General features: G+C 43.1%; 1 protein-coding gene across 1 annotated transcript; it reads right to left on the reverse strand.

Moving 5' to 3' along the window:
• Nucleotides 1-1859: 1859 nt before the first annotated feature.
• On the reverse strand, nt 1860-2978 carry LOC139452017 (uncharacterized). Its single transcript, XM_071233295.1, has one exon. The coding sequence runs from the start codon at nt 2976-2978 to the stop codon at nt 1860-1862; it is 1119 nt and encodes a 372-aa protein (XP_071089396.1).
• Nucleotides 2979-26196: the final 23218 nt, after the last annotated feature.

Here is a 26196-nt window from a genome sequence, read left to right on the forward strand (position 1 = left end):
ATGTGTTGCAAAAGGTGGACTTGGCACCTCATCCTACTGCTCTCTCAATCTGTAGGTCGTATAATTACAGGTGATTTTCTATGATTGACAATAATAACCTTCGTCAGTTATTCAAATATAAACCAAAATACCGTGAGCAACGTCCTACCAATTGGGATCACAACTTTAAAATCACTATTGATGCTGTCAAAGAATACGCCCAACAATGTGCGGAAAGACAAGGAGAACCTGGTGAAGGTGTTTCAGATTGTGTTAAGTCAGGGCGAAAAAGAGACGAAACAGAATTGGAATAAACCCATTCTGTCCCAGCCAGCTATCATCCAAGGTCTGGCCGCCCTACATTAAAAAGTTGTAGTTTCCCACCGACAAGGCATCAAATAACATAACCGTTATATGTAAGCATCATTACATTAATTGTTTGATCAAAGAACTTGGTATAAATGACATATCAAATAATGCCATATGTAAGGCCTGTATGTTAACCGAGGAAGAAATCTGCCAAAAAAATGCATCAGTACCATCACCTTTAGATTTGACATGTCCATTCCTCTTTCGTACTGGATTCCAAAGCTCAATATAAATCCCTACAAAGAGAGATATATTGCTGGGTCCAGCAATGTACTTACAAATCAATGTCTCAAAGACTACTAGTAACCATATTCTTTAATACAATCAAGGAAGGACTTTCTTTATATTCAAAACAATCTCCACAAGACTGTACGACACGAGGAACGACTTCTCCTTCCTGATGAGCAATATTCCAGCAGCTCCAGCCTTTGGTGTTCGCATTTCACATTTAATTTTTTAGATACAATCGGGTATACTCTTTCTACCCAGATTTCAAAGAGCGTCATACGACTATTGCTCAGAAGTTGTTTGATCAAGGTTGCAACATTCAAGGCCTCAGTAAAGCTTTCAAAACGTTTTATGGTAGACATGTTGAGGACATTTCGAAATTTGACGCATCAGTGACAAAAATAATGTCCAAAGCAAATCCCAATTTTGACTAGTACCATATGTTCCCATGTTTTTTCAGGTGAACAATTAACCTGCATTTGCATGTGTTTGTGACGGGCGCCAGAATGGTGGAGCAGGATACGCTCCTCACTATTTGATAGTGATTCATAAACACGTGCTCATGATATAGTCCGAATACATTAGCCTCTGCTTTATCCAGAGATTTCTATTGAAGATGGAAAGGGTTTTGTCGCTTTATTTAATAATAATAAAGTAATGTTTTAACAGCTTTTCTTTTTTTATCAATACAGTTCAGTCACTATCTGCAACAATTTCAATTTTTCGAAAACAGTTTACTGTAACAATTGTACTTGCCACGCCATTTTCACTTTTTCAGTGACAACTTATGTTTGATAAACATGTGTCATGGTGCTTCTCCATCACTGCCTGATAAAATCTAACATATTTCTTTTGCATATGAATAATCTTTCTTTTATCTGGCGAACATATTCAGCCTGTGGCAGTATTCTAGTAGTGTATTTATTCATGATCAATGGTCTTGGCGTTGTTTCTTGTCCTTTGATTCACGGTCTCAGCACAGATTAGCATCCACGAAGGTGTGTTCAGCCATGTATATCACCATGGCCATAGGGAGGCAACTGGTGAGATGATAGTTTTGTCCTCATTTTCGTTTCAACAGTTTCATCCTTTCAGGACGCTTTGTCTTTGACACAACAGCTGCAGAACACGTTGAGGAAACAGACACGAGCTGCTAAAGGATGACTAACGAGCGACAAGGAACTACGGATTACCAGCCCCTTGTAAATGAAATCTAATGGCAAGCTTTCAACGTCTGGCCAATCACAGTACAAGGTATGAGGACCCTTTATATCCCTTTATATTTAGGTTGTGGGGCAGGGGTGACGTGGTCGTGGGGCAGGGGTGATGTGGTCGTTGGGCAAATGTGACGTGGTCACGGGGCACAGGTGACGTGGTCGTGGGGCAGGGGTGACGTGGTCGTGGGGTAGGGGTGACGTGGTCGTGGGGCAAGGGTGACGTGGTCGTGGGGCAGAGGTGACGTGGTCGTGGAGCAAGGGTGACGTGGTTGTGGGGCAGGGGTGACGTGGTCGTGGGGCAGGCGTGACGTGGTCGTGGGGTAGGGGTGACGTGGTCGTGGGGCAAGGGTGACGTGGTCGTGGGGCAGGGGTGACGTGGTCGTGGAGCAAGGGTGACGTGGTCGTGGGGCAAGGGTGAAGTGGTCGTGGGACAGGGGTGACGTGGTCGTGGGGCAGAGGTGACGTGGTCGTGGAGCAGGGGTGACATGGTCGTGGAGCAGGGGTGACATGGTCGTGGGGCAGGCGTGACGTTGTCGTGAGGCAGGGGTGACATGGTCGTGGGGCAGGCGTGACGTGGTCGTGGGGCAGGCGTGACGTGGTTGTGGGGCAGGCGTGACGTGGTCGTGGGGCAGGCGTGACGTGGTCGTGGGGCAGGCGTGACGTGGTCGTGGGGCAGGCGTGACGTGGTTGTGGGGCAGGCGTGACGTGGTCGTGGGGCAGGAGTGACATGGTCGTGGGGCAGGCGTGACGTGGTCGTGGGGCAGGCATGACGTGGTCGTGGGGCAAGGGTGACATGGTCGTGGGACAGGGGTGACGTTGTCGTGGGGCAGGCGTGACGTGGTCGTTGGGCAAGGGTGACGTCGTGGGGCAGGGGTGACATGGTCGTGGAGCAAGGGTGACGTGGTTGTGGAACAGGGGTGACGTGGTCGTGGGGCAGGCGTGACGTGGTCGTGGAGCAAGGGTGACGTGGTCATGGAGCAAGGGTGACGTGGTTGTGGGGCAGGCGTGACGTGGTCGTGGAGCAGGGGTGACGTTGTCGTTGGGCAGGGGTGACGTGGTCGTGGGGTAGGGGTGACGTGGTCGTGGGGCAAGGGTGACGTGGTCGTGGAGCAAGGGTGACGTCGTTGGGCAAGGGTGACGTGGTCGTGGAGCAAGGGTGACGTGGTCGTGGGGCAGGGGTGACATGGTCGTGGGGCAGGGGTGACGTGGTTTTGGGGCAGGGGTGACGTGGTCGTGAGGCACTACTCTACTACTACTACTACTACTACTATAACAACTACTACGACCACTATTTCTACTACTTCTACTACAACAACCACTACTATGTGGTGTAAAGCAATTTTATCCCTCGTGCCCCAAATCTACACCACATAGTGCACAATCCTGGACAAACATCTTTGACTAAAAGGTAGCACAACACCTTCCCAAAAGACCTGATGCAACGGATACATTCATTGGCCTAACCGATCACTGATACGACACAACAACGTGGTCGGGTTGACAACAGCGTTCACGGGGACGTGTCTCCAGACTATGTGAGTCTATATGTAGATGGCGCTTAATGTGTGGCAGTATTGTTACGCTCACCAGGGGTTGAGCTGATTTGAATTTAGATGAATCGCCTCACCGGTTGGTCCTGATTCCTAGCCACCGCCATGACAGTTGGAAGATACCGTCATCTTTTTCCTGTTGTTGTAACGTGCATGATGCGAACGCCACATTATGTGTTGTAAACTGACACCCGTAAAGGAATGTGTCAGCGCTTGCCCCAGCACCTGGACCTATTGGAGCTTCCCTATACCCGAACAATACCCGGAATACCCACTGCTTGCTTCTTCTTTATGTGGGAACAGCGGCGAATTGGGTGCAATGAAAATCATATTGTGTTTATAAATTTGTATTAAATGTTTCAATTATATGTTAAATTTCAAGTTGGCATGACGTTCGGTTGATGACTTGATATGCAGATGAAACTCAGTTATCGTGTCATGCTTTGCCATGTTTTTATCAAGTCAATAAGCTAAATGTCATTAATTAGCATTGTTTCATTCTAAAAACAATTGACCCCATTGACTTAACGTTTCTCGCTATGTAACGTTTCATGATATATTATTACACAATTGCCACGGCTAATCGCGCTTCAATGTATTTGCTAAAAAGTTGACCATATTGTTGAAGTGCTATCATCATGAGAGTCATGTCTGCACATACTGTGTTGTGCCACTGCACTGGAGTTTATTACCATTTCTTTGTAATTAAAAGTGTACCATCTGCTTGATCATTATTACCGTTGAATATGAATAATTCATGTATATGTAATTGGTTGCATTTGTTTTGCATATTAGAATTTACAGGTTGATTAGGATTGGATGAGTTGTATAGACAGAGTGAGTGAGTGTGTTGGGCTTATCACAGCTTTTAACAGTATTCCGGTTATATCACGGCTTGTCAACTTACAGAAAGCCCGAAGTGACGCATACCTTAGACGTTTACCACTTTGGTGAAACCCACGAGCACGGATATGGTGCTGACAAACCTAGAAACGTAATGGTGACGAACCGGGATTCGAACCCACAGTTATTGTTTTCTGGCGTACCAAGAGACGAAACTCTGGTTTAGAGAGAGAATGAGAAGTGATCATGCTAAATATAATTTACCAGTTGGATTCTAGCCGTATCTACTATCTGCATCTCCAGTCTCCGAATGGCTTCATTTAAATCCATTTGCTATTACTCCTACTTCCTCCAAACTGTGCTATGGCGTTATCGGGAAGTATAGAAACACAACTGGTCACCGATTAGTTACATCATATGAAGTATTTATTAATTTATTACAAACCTGATCAAACAAAATATATTAAAAAAGGTCGCACGAAATCCACTGTGCAGAGTCTCGTCTGTTTGATCTGGTCGAGGCTTCAAATCCCTGGGTCATTTTGATTATGGTTCCTAAGCTCGTTAAATAAATTCACAGAACCATGAATACCCCGCGCATGTACTTCTTTTATATTTAGTGACTGGTCACACGAGGGATCATGGATACGTTCTGTGTGAGCCTCACATGGAAGGATGTTTGCGTGACTTAAGATATTTAGTTGTGGACGTGACATGGTGACATTGAGGTATATCCACAAACATTTGAGTCAATTGAGCAAATTGCTTCGCTACAACAATTATTGTAGTTATTTCCCAGTACAGAGTACATTCCATTATCACAGGAACTTTGGCAATGAAGAAAATATCAGCTCGTTGAGTTCTCAATCAGATATCTGATAAAAGCGCACCAGGCACGATATAATCTACCTCTGTTTGAAGCTGACCCAGAAAGGTTCTTGTAACGATTTGTGACTGAAAGAACCCTGGGAAGCATTACCAAACACCGCAAGCCTGTCCAGCTGTATAGTTTCTAGTCTCGGTGGTCTGGGATGCCAAGGGTGTACTTACCAAACACCGCAAGCCTGTCCAGTTGTATAGTTTCTAGTCTCGGTGGTCTGGGATGCCAAGGGTGTACTTACCAAACACCGCAAGCCTGTCCAGTTGTATAGTTTTTAGTCTCGGTGGTCTGGGATGCCAAGGGTGTACTTATCAAACACCGCAAGCCTGTCCATCTGTATAGTTTCTAGTCTCGGTGGTCTGGGATGCCAAGGGTGTACTTACCAAACACCGCAAGCCCGTCCAGCTGTATAGTTTCTAGTCTCGGTGGTCTGGGATGCCAAGGGTGTACTTACCAAACACCGCAAGCCTGTCCAGTTGTATAGTTTCTAGTCTCGGTGGTCTGGGATGCCAAGGGTGTACTTACCAAACACCGCAAGCCTGTCCATCTGTATAGTTTCTAGTCTCGGTGGTCTGGGATGCCAAGGGTGTACTTACCAAACACCGCAAGCCTGTCCAGTTGTATAGTTTCTAGTCTCGGTGGTCTGGGATGCCAAGGGTGTACTTACCAAACACCGCAAGCCTGTCCATCTGTATAGTTTCTAGTCTCGGTGGTCTGGGATGCCAAGGGTGTACTTACCAAACACCGCAAGCCTGTCCAGTTGTATAGTTTCTAGTCTCGGTGGTCTGGGATGCCAAGGGTGTACTTACCAAACACCGCAAGCCTGTCCATCTGTATAGTTTCTAGTCTCGGTGGTCTGGGATGCCAAGGGTGTACTTACCAAACACCGCAAGCCTGTCCAGTTGTATAGTTTCTAGTCTCGGTGGTCTGGGATGCCAAGGGTGTACTTACCAAACACCGCAAGCCTGTCCAGTTGTATAGTTTCTAGTCTCGGTGGTCTGGGATGCCAAGGGTGTACTTACCAATCGCCCCTCGCATCTCCCCATGTGTCATAAGTGGAGGCGGGAGTCGCAACAGCACAATAGTCTGTGTTAGCTCGACATGGAAAACAATATTTCCTACGGTATGTAGACCCATTACACCGGTTTGGAATTTCACGTATGTATACCAGTATATCGTAAGCATATTGGTTGTTTGTTATCATTATGCAATACCGTAACATATTACATGCAGATACTTTAGATAATGACGATGAGCTTCATGTTAATATATCCAGTTTAGATTAAAAGCGGATAATAGGTTTCATGACAAAAGCAATTGAAGTTAGTTCAGGTGTCAGCGGCACGTGGCTAAACAGCATGTTTGTGAAATACAGAATGGGACCCTTGGAGTGAATGAGTGAGTGAGTGCGTTTTAAGATTTAACTTCTCATTGGAAAAATATCAGCCATATAACGATTGGACACCTGGAACACACAAAATGATTATCACAGAATAACTAATCATTTTGATACGTAGTTAAAGATGACACAGGCTTGAGAGTGTCAAGGTTCAATTCAATGTCATAATAGGAGGTTACAAAAATCCAAAATAAATAAAAGCGACAAAATAAAAATACCAATCACGAATAACTGTAAACGTTTTAGTTGTGGCACCAGGTGTTCATATGGCATGAAGAGACACTGGGTTCGATTCCCATATGTAGTTAATGTTTGGAGCTCATGTGTGTGAAATCCCCCGTCATGGTATTAATGGAACACCCCAATAACATATAGGCGTTGCTCGATAACATATAGGCGTTGCCCGATAACATATAGGCGTTGCCCAATAACATATAGGCGTTGCCCGATAACATATAGGCGTTGCCCAATAACATATAGGCGTTGGCAAGAAAGTTAACCATTGATTCTAAATACCTAAAATACGGTAATCTTGCATCTTGACGCTAAGTATACTAAAACCATAAACTTTATCCACAATGTTTCTCACAGCGTACATGTACAAGGGATTTAAAAAAAGTTTGATCACGTGATTAGAAGAAATCGCACTTAAGGTATCTTCGAGTTGGTTACATGTGGCGAGAGAGTGCACAAACTTGTGTTGGTAGATATTGCCGGCACCTAATCTATGTCATGTCGATATCACTCCTGATATCACATATGCCACGGTGCAATCAGATTGTCTATCAGACCATTATTAGCAATTAGTTGAGTAATTGGAAACATGAACGTCAGAGAGTTTGTGAAACGACACAGAATTTAACCTTCTTAACCACAAAACGATTTGCCATACCAACGCAGTCATTGCTTGTACATTGTATATTCACCCTTTTGAGGCTATGCTGGTTAACCCTGACGACGTGTCTATCTTATATATTTACATTACTAGATTCCAGTGCATATCGTAACGTCTTCTGTAGCCATTTCACAGACAACTGTTATGGGTCAATAAATAAATAATGCCTATAAGATGGCATAATACTGGTTCTCTGAGAAATTTGTGGCCGTCGGGTAGCCTTGGCTTAAAGCGTTCTCTATTCACGCAGAAGACCTTGGTTCGATTCCCGACATGGGTACAATGTGTGAAGCCAATTTCTGGTGTCTCCGCCGTGATATTGCTAGAATATTGCTAACAGTTGCGTAAACCATACTCACTTACTCACTTAGGGATAAATATAAATATTCTTAAGATATATGTATCTTCGTATATACAGACACTTTTATAGTCATAAAAATAAATAACAGTTTCGATAATATTGATACATACACTCTACAGTAAATACGTCTACAGATGCACGCCTCAGACAGATCTGTGTACAGAGACGCCCCGTCAACACGAGTCTATTGTACCATTCCGACTATATCATGAGCATCTATTTATGAATCACTATCAACTAGTGATGATACCAGGTGTTCGCGGGTTTACTGACAGTACCGAAAGAGATTGTTTCTACTGAACTAACAAGATACAAATAGTTACTTGGCCATTTTTATTTATTGAATATATGAATAAATGATTATTTCCAAGATCATAAGAAGTTAGTGCTAAAAGCAGGATCCGTTGTACGATTCCGACAAAACCATCCGCATTTGTTTATGAATCACTATCAATAAGTGATGGAAACTGGTGCGAAGAGGTGAGACAATTATTTGAAGATGCTAACAATGTTCCCATGTTTGTTACATATCCTCCCTCCCCATCCAAATAAATATATCATTTACATATTTAAATTCATTATCATGTCACTATAGTTTCTGGTTCATCGATCACGTGATTGTCTGGTTTGTTTACAGGCCGCCTTCGCACTGTGCTGCGTCAGGCAGTAAATATTTAATTTTTTATTCAAATTGTGTGAACTGCAGGTGCTACCGGTAGGGCGGGACATATGCTAACCTTTTTCGCGAACACCTGGCGTCATCACCGATTTTCAGTGATCCATGGCTTTAACTTTCACAGATATGTCCCCTTTTCGCCAAATGGAATCTGTTTCGGTGGATAATCTAGACTGGATATTCTCTTGCACTGACAATCTATATTGAATCAAATATGGTTTTAAAAAACTATGTTCTTTCCCCAAGCAGCTGGTCAGTTATCTGTAGCCCTACTCCTTATTATTCATTTCGAATAAAATACAAGCTTAAAAAAACATGTCCAAAATCAAAAGAAATTTCAACTAAAAGCCCATTGTACGATTCCGACTTTATCAATACAACGTGTTTATCAACACATTTCTTAATGTTCGTTCACGTTACACTTCCTGTTGATAGGCCACTCGCACTTCGACAGATCACCTTCTAGTTACATAGAGGAAACTCTCTGTGTACAACTGGTGTTAATGACTGTTTAGGCACCTTTTGGACGTGTAGTATAATCTACTTTGGAAGATTGTGTAGATTCAACAGTGGAGTCTGGTTAGGCTAGGGTCTGTGCAGTCAGACAATCAGTCCACACCCACAAAACTTTAGAAGATGGAAACCAAAATAATCATCTAAGCTCTGTACTGACCATGTTTTGTTTTTGTTTGTTTGTTTGTTGTTTAACGCTGCACTCGGCAAAATTCCAGCTACATGACGGCGGTCTGTAAATAATAGAGTCTGGACTGGAATTTGGTTTTAACGGAATACATACACAAATTGTCTTGCACTGAGGTGAGTCAGTGAGTTGAGAATGTAACTTTACATCGGCATTATGATGCACTGATGTGAGTTTACGTTTCAGTTATATCACGGCATGGGAGAAAGCCCGAAGTTATGCAGGTCTTAGACATTTACCACTTTGGTGAAACCCACGAGCACGGGTATGGTGCTGACAAACCTAGAAAAAATAATCGGGTCAGACTGGGATTCGAACCCACAAAATCAGGTTTCTGTCACGCAACTCAGCTACCCGACATATTTGATGCCATATTTGTGCTTTGTCCCTTGCAGGGTGTGTGAAGGTGTTCTGCACGTCAGCATATTCATGGAGTCTCGATTGGGATACGATGACATGCATAAACCAACTCAGCGAGCCTGGCCACCCGATCCCGTTAGTCACCTTTTTAGACAAGCATAGTCGCCTTTTACGGCAAGCATGGGTTGCTGAATATCTATTCTACCCCGGATCTTCACTGGGGGAGACAAGCATGGGTTGCTGAGGACCTAGTCTACCCCGGATCTTCACTGGGTGAGACAAGTATTGGTTGCTGAAGACCTATTCCACCCCGGATCTTCACTGGGTGAGACAAGCATCGGTTGCTGAAGACCTATTCCACCCCGGATCTTCACTGGGTGAGACAAGCATCGGTTGCTGAAGACCTATTCCACCCCGAATCTTCCCGGGTCACTAACATATGAGTGGAAACAGTCAGGGAGACACTTCATTCACGCTCATTGCAAGTTGTGGTATCCAGGGGCATGTGTTCTTACGTGATATGCTTTTGCTTGGTAACAAACGCCACTGAGTAGCTACAGGTTAGTGCACCGGGTAAGATGGTAAAGTCTTAAAGAATTAGTGTCAGTGATTATATAGGGTTTTATGTCAGGATATCATCCAGAAAATATGTGAAGTCATCCCTTTGGCATTATTACGCCTGCTGTCTACCTACATAACACTGTTACAGAATACACTCGTTCTAGTGATGGTAAATCCATGTGTACTAACATAGTCAGAGAATTACATCACACTAACTACAAAAGACGCACCTGATTGGCAGTGTTTATTTTGATATTATCCATACCAATATCGCGATGTCATCGCTTTCAAATCAGATGTCAATTTCGAATATTGTGCGGTTTCTAATACCCGAGGTATTTATACCAAGGTAAGTGTCGATCAAAAGAAGATCAAAAGTATGACCTTTGCTCTTGAGTGATTGAAACTGACATCAAATACCACAGCTGTTCACACGTCAATTGTTTATTGAATAACAGACGTGATATAACGTGCGTGATTGTTTCTCACAACGTAAACATGTGTCTAAACATGTATTGTAAATAAATTACTTAATAAAGTCGAAGTCCACAAAAGAACATGCTATTACTTTTACTCCAATTACATTCTAAATAATCCGACGCATATTAAACTGCGGCAGTGCGTGAGTGAGGATTTTTCATGGCATCCCATCCTACTACAGACGAATGCGCATTGAAACCAACGAGCAACAGTATGGTGCTGACACATTAAAGTTCGTAATCGGTGGCGACTCTTGGATTCGAACTCATCACTAATGCAATCGCCAAATTTACGCAGCACTGTGGGGGATGGACTGCACATGTGTAACACTTTGGGGATAGACTGTGCATCTGTGACACTGTGGGGGATAAACTGTACATGTGTGACACTGTGGGGGATGGACTGTACATGTGTTACACTGTGGAGATAGACTGTGCATCTGTGACACTGTGGGGGATAAACTGTACATGTGTGACACTGTGGGGGATAGACTGTACATGTGTGACACTGTGGGGATACACTGTACACATGCGACACTGTTGGGGATAGACTGAACATGTGTAACAGAGTGGGTATAGACTGAACATGTGTGACACTGTTGGGTATAGACTGAACATGTGTGACACTGTGGGGATAGACTGTGCATGTGTGACACTGTGGGGATAGACTGTGCATGTGTGACACTGTGGGGATAGACTGTGCATGTGTGACACTGTGGGGATAGACTGTACATGTGTGACACTGTGGGGATAGACTGTGCATGTGTGACACCGTGGGGATAGACTGAACATGTGTGACACTGTGGGGATAGACTGTACATGTGTGACACTGTGGGGATAGACTGTGCATGTGTGACACTGTGGGGATAGACTGAACATGTGTGACACTGTGGGGATAGACTGTGCATGTGTGACACTGTGGGGATAGACTGAACATGTGTGACACTGTGGGGATAGACTGTACATGTGTGACACTGTGGGTATAGACTGAACATGTGTGACACTGTGGGGATAGACTGTACATGTGTGACACTGTGGGTATAGACTGAACATGTGTGACACTGTGGGGATAGACTGTGCATGTGTGACACTGTGGGGATAGACTGTGCATGTGTGACACTGTGGGGATAGACTGTGCATGTGTGACACTGTGGGGATAGACTGTACATGTGTGACACTGTGGGGATAGACTGTGCATGTGTGACACTGTGGGGATAGACTGTGCATGTGTGACACTGTGGGTATAGACTGAACATGTGTGACACTGTGGGGATAGACTGTGCATGTGTGACACTGTGGGGATAGACTGTGCATGTGTGACACTGTGGGGATAGACTGTGCATGTGTGACACTGTGGGGATAGACTGTACATGTGTGACACTGTGGGGATAGACTGTGCATGTGTGACACTGTGGGGATAGACTGTGCATGTGTGACACTGTGGGGATAGACTGAACATGTGTGACACTGTGGGGATAGACTGTACATGTGTGACACTGTGGGTATAAACTGTACATGTGTAACACTGTGGGTATAGACTGAACATGTGTGACACTGTGGGGATAGACTGTGCATGTGTGACACTGTGGGGATAGACTGTACATGTGTGACACTGTGGGTATAAACTGTACATGTGTAACACTGTGGGTATAGACTGAACATGTGTGACACTGTGGGGATAGACTGTGCATGTGTGACACTGTGTGGATAGACTGAACATGTGTGACACTGTGGGGATAGACTGAACATGTGTGACACTGTGGGGATAGACTGTACATGTGTGACACTGTGGGGATAGACTGTGCATGTGTGACACTGTGGGGATAGACTGAACATGTGTGACACTGTGGGGATAGACTGTACATGTGTGACACTGTGGGTATAGACTGAACATGTGTGACACTGTGGGGATAGACTGTACATGTGTGACACTGTGGGTATAGACTGAACATGTGTGACACTGTGGGGATAGACTGTGCATGTGTGACACTGTGGGGATAGACTGTGCATGTGTGACACTGTGGGGATAGACTGTGCATGTGTGACACTGTGGGGATAGACTGTACATGTGTGACACTGTGGGGATAGACTGTGCATGTGTGACACTGTGGGGATAGACTGTGCATGTGTGACACTGTGGGGATAGACTGAACATGTGTGACACTGTGGGGATAGACTGTACATGTGTGACACTGTGGGTATAAACTGTACATGTGTAACACTGTGGGTATAGACTGAACATGTGTGACACTGTGGGGATAGACTGTGCATGTGTGACACTGTGGGGATAGACTGAACATGTGTGACACTGTGGGGATAGACTGAACATGTGTGACACTGTGGGGATAGACTGTACATGTGTGACACTGTGGGGATAGACTGTGCATGTGTGACACTGTGGGGATAGACTGAACATGTGTGACACTGTGGGGATAGACTGTACATGTGTGACACTGTGGGTATAGACTGTGCATGTGTGACACTGTGGGTATAAACTGTGCATGTGTAACACTGTGGGTATAGACTGTACATGTGTAACACTGGTGGGGATAGACTGAACATGTGTAACAGTGTGGGTATAAACTGTGCATGTGTGACACTGTGGGTATAAACTGTACATGTGTAACACTGTGGGTATAGAATGAACATGTGTGACACTGTGGGGATAGACTGTGCATGTGTGACACTGTGGGGATAGACTGTACATGTGTGACACTGGTGGGGATAGACTGAACATGTGTAACACTGTGGGGATAGACTGTACATGTGTGACACTGTGGGTATAGACTGTACACATGTGACACTGTGGGTATAGACTGTACATGTGTGACACTGTCGGGATAGACTGTGCATGTGTGACACTGTGGGTATAGACTGTACACATGTGACACTGTGGGTATAGGCTGTACATGTGTGACACTGTGGGTATAGACTGTACATGTGTGACACTGTGGGTATAAACTGTGCATGTGTGACACTGTGGGTATAGACTGTACATGTGTGACACTGTGGGTATAGACTGTACATGTGTGACACTGTGGGTATAGACTGTGCATGTGTGACACTGTGGGTATAGACTGTACATGTGTGACACTGTGGCTATAGACCGTACATGTGTGACACTGTGGGTATAGACTGTACACATGTGACACTGTGGCTATAAACCGTACATGTGTGACACTGTGGGTATAGACTAAACATGTGTGACACTGTGGGGGTAGACTGTACATGTGTAACACTGTAGGCATAGACTGTACATGTGTGAAACTGTGGGTATAGACTGTACATGTGTAACACTGTGGGGATAGACTGTGCATGTGTGACACTGTGGGTATAGACTGTACATGTGTGACATTGTGGGGAATAGACTGTACACATGTGACAACAGACTGTACATGTGTGACACTTTGGGGATAGACTGTGTATGTGTGACACTGTGGGGATAGACTAAACATGTGTGACACTGTGGGGATAGACTGTGCATGTGTGACACTGTGGGGATAGACTGTGCATGTGTGACACTGTGGGGATAGACTGTGCATGTGTGACACTGTGGGGATAGACTGTGCATGTGTGACACTGTGGGGATAGACTGTGCATGTGTGACACTGTGGGGATAGACTGAACATGTGTGACACTGTGGGGATAGACTGTACATGTGTGACACTGTGGGGATAGACTGTGCATGTGTGACACTGTGGGGATAGACTGAACATTTGTGACACTGTGGGGATAGACTGTACATGTGTGACACTGTGGGTATAAACTGTACATGTGTAACACTGTGGGTATAGACTGAACATGTGTGACACTGTGGGGATAGACTGTGCATGTGTGACACTGTGTGGATAGACTGTACATGTGTGACACTGTGGGGATAGACTGAACATGTGTGACACTGTGGGGAAAGACTGTACATGTGTGACACTGTGGGGATAGACTGTGCATGTGTAACACTGTGGGTATAGACTGAACATGTGTGACACTGTGGGGATAGACTGTGCATGTGTGACACTGTGGGGATAGACTGAACATGTGTGACACTGTGGGGATAGACTGAACATGTGTGACACTGTGGGGATAGACTCTACATGTGTGACACTGTGGGGATAGACTGTGCATGTGTGACACTGTGGGGATAGACTGAACATGTGTGACACTGTGGGGATAGACTGTACATGTGTGACACTGTGGGGATAGACTGTGCATGTGTGACACTGTGGGGATAGACTGTACATGGGTGACACTGTGGGTATAGACTGTACATGTGTGACACTGTGGCTATAGACCGTACATGTGTGACACTGTGGGTATAGACTGTACACATGTGACACTGTGGCTATAAACCGTACATGTGTGACACTGTGGGTATAGACTAAACATGTGTGACACTGTGGGGGTAGACTGTACATGTGTAACACTGTAGGGATAGACTGTACATGTGTGAAACTGTGGGTATAGACTGTACATGTGTAACACTGTGGGGATAGACTGTGCATGTGTGACACTGTGGGTATAGACTGTACATGTGTGACATTGTGGGGAATAGACTGTACACATGTGACAACAGACTGTACATGTGTGACACTTTGGGGATAGACTGTGTATGTGTGACACTGTGGGGATAGACTAAACATGTGTGACACTGTGGGGATAGACTTTGCATGTGTGACACTGTGGGGATAGACTGTACATGTGTGACACTTTGGGGGGTAGACTGTACACATGTGACACTGTGGGTATAGAATGTACACATGTGACACTGTGGGTATAGACTGTACACATGTGACACTGTGGGGGATAGACCGTAGACATGTGACAACAGACTGTACACATCTGATACTGTGGATATAGACTGTACATGTGTGACATTGTGGGGGATAGACTGAACATGTGTGACACTGTGGGGATAGACTGTACATGTGTGACACTGTGGGTATAGACTGAACATGTGTGACACTGTGGGGATAGACTGTACATGTGTGACACTGTGGGTATAGACTGAACATGTGTGACACTGTGGGGATAGACTGTGCATGTGTGACACTGTGGGGATAGACTGTGCATGTGTGACACTGTGGGGATAGACTGTGCATGGGTGACACTGTGGGGATAGACTGTACATGTGTGACACTGTAGGGATAGACTGTGCATGTGTGACACTGTGGGGATAGACTGTGCATGTGTGACACTGTGGGGATAGACTGAACATGTGTGACACTGTGGGGATAGACTGTACATGTGTGACACTGTGGGTATAAACTGTACATGTGTAACACTGTGGGTATAGACTGAACATGTGTGACACTGTGGGGATAGACTGTGCATGTGTGACACTGTGGGGATAGACTGAACATGTGTGACACTGTGGGGATAGACTGAACATGTGTGACACTGTGGGGATAGACTGTACATGTGTGACACTGTGGGGATAGACTGTGCATGTGTGACACTGTGGGGATAGACTGAACATGTGTGACACTGTGGGGATAGACTGTACATGTGTGACACTGTGGGTATAGACTGTGCATGTGTGACACTGTGGGTATAAACTGTGCATGTGTAACACTGTGGGTATAGACTGTACATGTGTAACACTGGTGGGGATAGACTGAACATGTGTAACAGTGTGGGTATAAACTGTGCATGTTTGACACTGTGGGTATAAACTGTACATGTGTAACACTGTGGGTATAGAATGAACATGTGTGACACTGTGGGGATAGACTGTGCATGTGTGACACTGTGGGGATAGACTGTACATGTGTGACACTGTGGGTATAGACTGTACATGTGTGACACTGTGGCTATAGACCGTACATGTGTGACACTGTGGGTATAGACTGTACACATGTGACACTGTGGCTATAAACCGTACATGTGTGACACTGTGGGTATAGACTAAACATGTGTGACACTGTGGGGGTAGACTCTACATGTGTAACACTGTAGGGATAGACTGTACATGTGTGAAACTGTGGGTATAGACTGTACATGTGTAACACTGTGGGGATAGACTGTGCATGTGTGACACTGTGGGTATAGACTGTACATGTGTGACATTGTGGGGAATAGACTGTACACATGTGACAACAGACTGTACATGTGTGACACTTTGGGGATAGACTGTGTATGTGTGACACTGTGGGGATAGACTAAACATGTGTGACACTGTGGGGATAGACTTTGCATGTGTGACACTGTGGGGATAGACTGTACATGTGTGACACTTTGGGGGGTAGACTGTACACATGTGACACTGTGGGTATAGAATGTACACATGTGACACTGTGGGTATAGACTGTACACATGTGACACTGTGGGGGATAGACCGTAGACATGTGACAACAGACTGTACACATCTGATACTGTGGATATAGACTGTACATGTGTGACATTGTGGGGGATAGACTGTACACATATGACAATGTGGGGGTAGACTGTACACATGTGACACTGTGGGGGAAAGACTGTACACATATGACACTGTGGGTATAGACTGTACACATGTGACACTGTGGGGGGTAGACTGTACATGTGTGACACTTTGGGGGATAGACTGTACACATGTGACACTGTGGGAATAGACTGCACAGATGTGACACTGGGGGGGGGGGGGGGGGGGGGGGGTAAACTGTACACATGTGAAACTGTGGGGATAGACTGTACACATGTGACACTGTGGGTATAGACTGTACACATGTGACACTGTGGGGATAGACTGTACACATATGACACTGTAGGGGGTAGACTGTACACATATGACACTATGGGTATAGACTGTACTCATGTGACACTCTGGGGGGTAGACTGTACTCATTTGACTCTGTGGGGGGTAGACTGTACGCATGTGACTCTGTGGGGATAGACTGTACACATGTGACTCTGTGGGGGATAGACTGTACACATGTGACACTGTGGGGATAGACTTACACATATGACACTGTGGGGGGTAGACTGTTCACATGTGACTCTCTGGGGATAGACTGTACACATGTGACTGTGGGGGGTAGACTGTACAGATGTGACACTGTGGGGGAAAGACTGTACACATGTGTGAAACTGTGGGAATAGACTGTACACGTGTGACACTGTGGGGGGTAGACTGTACACATGTGACTCTGTGGAGGGGTAGACTGTACACATATGTCACTGTGGGGGATAGACTGTACACATGTTACTCTGTGGGGGTAGACTGTACACATGTGACACTGTGGGTATAGACTGTACACGTGTGACACTGTGGGGGGTAGACTGTACACATATGACTTTGTGGGGGGTAGACTGTACACATGTGACACTCTGGGTATAGACTGTACACATGTGACTCTGTGGGGGGTAGACTGTACACATGTGACACTGTGGGGGCTAGACTGTACACATGTGACACTGTTGGGGAAAGACTGTACACATGTGACATTGTGGGGGATAGACTGTACACATGTGACACTGTGGGGATAGACTGTACATGTGTGACACTGTGGGGGGTAGACTGTACACATGTGACACTGTTGGGGATAGATTGTACACATGTGACATTGTGGGGGATAGACTGTACACATGTGACACTGTTGGGGATAGATTGTACACATGTGACATTGTGGGGGATAGACTGTACACATATGACACTGTGGGGGATAGACTGTACACATGTGACTCTCTGGGGATAGACTGTACACATGTGACTGTGGGGGGTAGACTGTACAGATGTGACACTGTGGGGGAAAGACTGTACACATGTGTGAAACTGTGGGAATAGACTGTACACGTGTGACACTGTGGGGGGTAGACTGTACACATGTGACTCTGTGGGGGGTAGACTGTACACATATGTCACTGTGGGGGATAGACTGTACACATGTTACTCTGTGGGGGTAGACTGTACACATATGACACTGTGGGTATAGACTGTACACGTGTGACACTGTGGGGGGTAGACTGTACACATATGACTCTGTGGGGGGTAGACTGTACACATGTGACACTCTGGGTATAGACTGTACACATGTGACTCTGTGGGGGGAGACTGTACACATGTGACACTGTGGGGGCTAGACTGTACACATGTGACACTGTGGGGGAAAGACTGTACACATGTGACATTGTGGGGGATAGACTGTACACATGTGACACTGTGGGGATAGACTGTACATGTGTGACATTGTGGGGGATAGACTGTACACATGTGACACTGTTGGGGATAGATTGTACACATGTGACATTGTGGGGGATAGACTATACACATGTGACACTGTTGGGGATAGATTGTACACATGTGACATTGTGGGGGATAGACTGTACACATGTGACTCTGTGGGGGATAGACTGTACACATGTGACTGTGGGGGATAGATTGTACACATGTGACTCTGTGGGGGATAGATTGTACACATGTGACACTGTGGGGGATAGACTGTACACATGTGACTCTGTGGGGATAGACTATGCACTGGTATCTTGTATCTTCCGGTGGGTAAATCAGATGAGGGGAGTTGGCTTTTCGGTCGTTATTGATTAAGTTATCGACATGCCCGAAGCTTGATTTAAACTTCTTAGCCGTATCCATCAGCAGTCTCCTCTATACGACACATAGAGATTCCATAAGGCGTAAATGGCACAATAGCGGGGAAAATGAATTACCGAATATTAGTGATGACACCAGGTGTTCAGCCGCGACTCACAATGGCCGACCAAACACAGCAGAGAGCTACCAAACACAACAGAGAGCTATCAAACACAGCAGAGAGCTACCAAACTGTGAAATATGTACACACTTCGAATAGAAATTGTCACTCAAATTACAAACAAAGACACAATCTCCATGAAGTTTGCATCGTAATGAAAATATCCCAGGCACATTTGCAATGAATCCAAACTGTCTGCAGGTTTCCTTGTTTATTGACTGACAGCGCGCGGCAGTTGACCACAGAAAATACAGTGACGCGACAGCGCATCTACTGTTTTTGCTAAAACTAATAATGATTAGTTATTTTTGAATTACCTCTCTTGTGTATACGGATGGGGATTCTGCTGCTTTAAAATAAGTAAAAACTTCCGTTAAGCAAACACATATTGTATGAGTATCACGTGTGGCTCCAAGATTGGACTTGTAGGGGTATCAGCGCCAAACACTGAACAGGATGTGTGAGCATAAACGCCTCAACTTGTTTCGAAATCGATTTGCATAGTACAAACATTTCAGAAAATATCACTGTTTTATTTGGCGCTTTGCTACTACAACTACAAATATCAAACCCCTAAATTACGAAGTGAAAACAGACCATTACCTGTTGTCAAAGGTACGTGTTTTCTGGTACTGATGTTCTGTGCAAGGTAACTGAACTTATTCTATTAATATCACTGAAGTATCAGGTAATGCTAGTGACCCGTGTAATATTACATGTTCAAAGTATTTACATTTTTTGGTTTTGGTTTTCGAATAGAAGCGTGATATGATGCCATACACAGATGGCTGTCAACTACGTCAATTCGAACAATGTGATGCGAACTAATTTCACAATTCTATAAACTGGAAAAAATAAGGAATTACATTCGATACAGTTGCAGCTGACATGCGTTGTTTGAAACGTTATTTTTTAGGTCGTTCCTTCTTATTTTCTTGCAAATTGTGCGAGTGGCGAATGCTACTGGTAGAGTAGGGCATGCTTACCCTTTACGCGAACAACTAGTGTCATCACTGATTTTTCAGTGGTAGAGAAGTGATAGGAGAATAAAAAAAGGGTAAGAACTAAGAACGTGGTAGGAGGAGGGGTAAAGTAGGAAAGACGGTAGGAAAAGTGAAAACAGAGGAGAAGACAGACAAAACAAGATGGAAAGGAAGAATAAGACTATGAAAATACAGAAAGTATGAAAGTGAGAGGAACGGTTAATCAAGAACATTGTCTTATCGATACGATATTGTTTCAAACATGTACCATAGATACAATATTAGGTCTTTGAAGGGCATTTAGAAGTGATACACATGAGGAAGAGAATTTATGGATGGCAACTTCTTTATTATGAGGAACACAACGTTTCGGAGTATATGCTTACTCTTTCATCAGGAGAATGAATGATATGAGGCAGAGAGCATATATACCCATACGAACAACAAAAGTAATAAAATAACAAAAGATGGAAAGTTAACAAGGATAAAATAGTGTAATTGTACGTGTGTCTTTTATCTGGAATCCTATCTAATGTGACGCTAGTGTATGACATTGTGGTGAAGAAATATGAAGTAATGGCCATGTACTTAGTGACCGTGCACGGCTATAGCAGCGTTATCTATGTATATCTATACTTGTCTACAGCGGAAGTGATAACGTGTTGTCCTCTTCTTCGTCCATCCTTCCTTCCACCCGCCTTCCGTTTTTGCAGACGCGTGCCAGTCGCGAGCAGCTTGCACTCGAATTTCGTGGGCATATTCGCTATCCACTACAGTGGAAGTAACCACTTCTCGAGTGCTTTAGTAGCAGGCTTTTGTGTCGTCTGGTCCAATGTATAATTTACACGAGTCCTTGTATTTCGTTAATTGACGTCCCTGAATTGGGAAACGTGCCTTTACACTCAAATTGTGATAGCATGCGAGGGTAAAAGCAACTGGGGGTGGGGATCGGGTTTGGGGTGGGTTGGTATGTGAAAGCGGTAGATAGGTTGGGGGGAGTGGACAAGGTATTGGTTAATGGCATAGGAATAGAACACTTATAATTAAAGTAGGTGTAGAATAAATAAATAAAAATGGTTGCGAAAGTATATGCATCGAAATTTTATATCTGATAAATGGAGGGAAAGACTGGCGATTAATTTGAATAGGAAAACAGATGGCGACATAATTTTGATAAAGAAATACGAAGGCGTAAACGTCAAATGAAAAGAAGGCAACGTAAGGAATGGCAAGAAATAACATGTCGGGAAGAAAAGAGAAGGAAGGAAGGACAGGAAAAGGATGAGAAGTAATAGTAAAAGGATACACAAAATAAAAACACCCGTCAACGCCAGAGAATTCGAAGTCGTGATTATCTGCCGATAACTGACAAATAGTGGTGATAATTACATGAAGTGAAAGTAAAAGGATACACAGGATGAGTGCTATTTTGAATAGGTAACTGAAAATCAGGGATGCAAGAGACAAAAGAGGACAGACAAGAAACGAACGAAGAGACACCATAGATGAGAGGACATGGGGGAAGTAAGCCGAGGCGAGGGGAGAGAAGAAAAGGGGAGAGAAAGTTACTGTAAAGATTGAAGGAAAAGGAGGAGAGGACAGGACAGGCGAAGGACATCTAGAAGGCAACACGACGAGTAACTAGGGACGACACGAGGGAAAAGAAGAAGGGGGCCAATATATGGAAAGGACTAAAGAAAAGAACGGAGATTAACTAAGGAAGATGAGATGAGAGAAAGTAGAGGAACAGCTGAGATGAAGAAATGGAAATGAAAAAAGCGGCCCACAGTGAAGAAGCAAAACGTAGTCCCATGCTATGGCGTCAAATTTCTAGACCTGACAGTGAATTAAAAGCGACAGAACCCTTTCCATATTAACAAGAAATATCGGCAAAAAAGCATTCTCTTGAAAATATGACATTTGTCAATCTTCTGAACACACCCGCTTATATAATCAAGCATAGACATCAGTAAAGGAAGACACTAAACCTAAACGACCAGTTGGGAACAGTATGTGAATGGTTCACATTGTACCTGCATGGCAGATGGTTAGGGTTCTGTAACATGAATAACTGAAATAAATACATGCATTTGATGCCACCGAGGTATGTGTTTTGTCCTAAATAGGTCCATCCATGTTGATTGAGTGGTTTGCGTAAATGTAATGATTCAATATTCAGCCGTAACATTATTAATACATCAGAGTAAGAGATCTGTGAAATGGAAGGGAACTTATGTCGGTGTTATTACATTATTTGGTAATTAATTGGTTTGTTTGTAATGAAACTCCTCACAGTGATACAAAATTGATATTTACCATCATGTATTACCTCCATAATATCCATTCAACAATTATTGCAGGGAAAACTATCATTTAGTATCACCAAAATACAAGGACAATTCAGCACGTCAGAATAACCATTCTCGATTATCTACCGATATAGATTCCAAAAGACGTAAAAGACAAAAGAGTGGTGACAGTCATGTGAATGTGTCACTGAAAACCAGTAATGACTGGTTATTCATTGGCGTAGACTTTTATATATCTTCAAGATAACGTGTACTGATATGAAGAATTAACTGCACAAATATTATTACCTCTACAACAGGAAACAGAGGCACTTGTCGGCCACAGACATTCACTTTTTAAAGTTTTTGAATTAATGGGACTTGGTAACCCCAACTATAAACTCAAAGGACATTAGTCAAATTCTGTGATTTCTCGGCAATAATTATTGAAAGGAAGGCCTTTGGTTTATTAACATTGACAGTTTCCGTTTCGTTGATAGCTTGTCAATGTTGACCCTATGGACAGGATTCAAGACCTAAGTGATCGTCGTATTTACGTAATGTGGCAAAGTACTAAAGGGTGCAAGCGTGCGTGAACTTTACTAATTCATGATTCACCAGCGAGTCCAGTGATCTCGTGAATGTCAAATTGTCATAGTACTTTACACTGATTATACTTAGAAACAAAGGTCTAAATCCAACACTAAATTCAATGAGTTTTCTGAAAGGTCTGTGTGTGCAGGTAATGGGATGGTTTGACCATATCAATGGGGTGACATTTCCTTCACTTAAAGAAGGTTAAAGAGTAAAATATGAAAATGATTTTTTCTTTATGTTCCATAACTTTGTATTATATAAACGTTTTAAAGTAACTTTTGTTCATAAAAACCATATTCGTAACCAGGGCACCTGTTAATTAAAATATTATCCGTCCATGTCAGTAGAGCACCTGTTTGGTAATGTCTACCCCACTGTGGGGTCGCTAAGTTAGGATACATCCCAGGGTGGATGAGGATCGGATAGATTCAATTTAGTCCCTAAATATTTTTTTCACAAAGTTTTTCATTGTGTGTTAATGTATGATGGAAGGATCCCCAAAGATTCTATTAATTACTGAAGCAACGGATGGAATTTAATCTGACAAAATACTATAGACTTTGGGATTTGTAAAATTAATTTTGTTTTAGACCTGACTAAGACACTCTGTGTTAACGTATCCCAGACTCTATGTATAAAGTAAATTTGAAAAGGATTTTACAATCAGACGTTGCTGATTGTCTGCGAATAGGAAATAGGATTATTTGTTATATATCTTAAATACATTCATGGTTACAAACGAATTTCCTTTTTCTTATTTCATCTCCCATTTTTAACTTGTGCCATATGTTACCGATTTGTCAGGTGAAGAACTGACTTTCCTTTGTTTTTGTGACGGATGTCACAACTGGGGAAGGATAGGCTCACCTTTTCGCGAACACCTGGTATCATTGCTATTGGATATCGATTCATAAACACATTCTCATGGTATACATGTAATCGGAGTTGCACAATAGACTCTGCTTTTAGTAGAGATTTCTTATGATCATGGAAATGTTTTTTGTAGCTTTTTGTTATTTACTCACACAATATGATTAATGAATAAGCCAGACAGTAAAATATGAATTAAATGTATCTACAAGTGGCTTGTATCTTTTATACCGAGAGAAGGGAGATGATTACCATGCATCCTTTATGAAATACGGATATGATTACTTTGATCAAATAGTAAAATGTTGCTCATTTATTTTAATTACATGTGCATGTAAGAAGGAGTTACATTGCTAATAATGCATGGTGTTACGAAGCTATGGAATAAGTCTTTAAATTGTTGATTCTACCCCAATGTTATATAAGCCTACAACAAGAAATAAGCTCCTACAGCGTAGACTGTAATCCGGGTAAATTGCCAACAATCACAGAGTTCCTATTTTCAGCTTACACCTGACAGATCTTATTTATCGTGATGAGGAGACCAATCACGTAATTCCGAGAGTATGTTTCTTTCATGAGAAAAGCAGCTGACACTCCTACGGGTATAAATAAATCAAGATTTCGCATCATAAATTCCAAAGCGTAATTTCACAAGACTATTATCTGATTAAATTGGCATCGTAAATTCTTATGATATAAACTTTGGCAGCTTACCATTTAGTATTATACGACGAATTAATCGCACTGATAAAATAAATTCTTTTGCACTTACAGATAAACTTCTATAGCAGCATTTGTATTTAATCAGATGTGTATGCATAAATGTTATTTATTTCAATACAAATGTGGAAGTTCCCTTGTTTCAAAACCTATTTTAGTTTGAAGACTGCGTGTATATACAGCGTATAACGTGGGGTATATCACAGACACAGCATACATCTAGTGCTACGTACTTTAAACTTTCTGACACCATATAATAACCAAACATTAAACTTTCGCACATTGAACGACGAAACTCTCCAACACATTTAAAAAAATATTCAAAACGTTTAAAAAGAAAGCAAATTGCTTTAATATTTTATGTAAAGATGAACGTGTCAATGTTCATCAACAATGATTGAGTGGAGTTGGTTAATATGTGTTCCGATTTAATCGAACTTACGAAGTATTAATCGTAAGCAGAAGAGTGAGTGAGTGAGTGAGTGAGTGAGGTTTTACGCGGCTTTTAGGAACATTCCAGCAAAATCACGACGGGGACACCAGAATTAGGCTTCTTATAATTTCCCCAATAATCAGAAGAGAAGAAACATGGCAACTTGTATGAAGATTGGGCACCTTGCATCACCTTGTAGCACCTGAGAAGGAATACAACCCGAGTATTCACCAATAAAGTCAATAGTATTAACTTCAACTTCAACCTAAACTTCAACCTCAACCTTGTGAAAATACTGACAGTTATAACAAGACTGGTAAATGGGATTGTGTTGGACACATTCTTTTGAAAATACATGAAAACATTTACACCTATGGTGTCAAACCTCGAATTTTAAATAAAATAATGAAACAGTAACATGGTACAGTTAACAGTTAACACTGGCAGTACTAGTTACCATAGTAACCACAGGACAGTGGGTGAGAGTGTCAGTGAGTGAGGGAGTTATAATGTGACATCACATCAGCATTATTTCAGCCATAATGAGCCGAGAACAAGGGCAACAAGTGTATCAGTGAGTGAGGTGTGTCCATCCTTAAAATGGAAATGAAATAATTTAACAGTAACCTATAACACGATAGTTAACAGTTAACACCAGCAGTACTAGTAACAATAGGACAGAGGGGGAGGCGGCATGTTGTATTGTATCGTTATGGGGGGTGCGGGAACTGGCTTCACAAAGTGATCACAGATGGACAATGGAACCAAGGTTTCCTGGGGTATTGCTACAAGGCCACCCTTGAGTGAGTTAGTGAGTGAGTGAGTGAGTGAGTGAGTCTCAACGCCACTTTGACCAGTATGCCAGTTACATCAGGGCTTGTCAGAGACTGGATATTCACTACATTATAGAACGAATTATCATAGTTGTAGATAGAGTAACAATAAAATGAAAGTTTATAGAGAATAGATATTCATGAAAGTATAAAAATGCGTAATAAAAGTAGATAGAGAAAATATAAAAGGCAGTAGATATACATGGCACGTGATATAAAACTTGTATCGTAGATGTAGACAGAGTGGATATATATGGTAGTAGATATAGAACTTGTATCGTACAAGTA

The sequence above is a fragment of the Haliotis cracherodii genome, unplaced genomic scaffold (genome assembly GCF_022045235.1).
Source record: "Haliotis cracherodii isolate W230 unplaced genomic scaffold, xgHalCrac1.p SCAF_9, whole genome shotgun sequence".
Classification (NCBI taxonomy): domain Eukaryota; kingdom Metazoa; phylum Mollusca; class Gastropoda; order Lepetellida; family Haliotidae; genus Haliotis; species Haliotis cracherodii.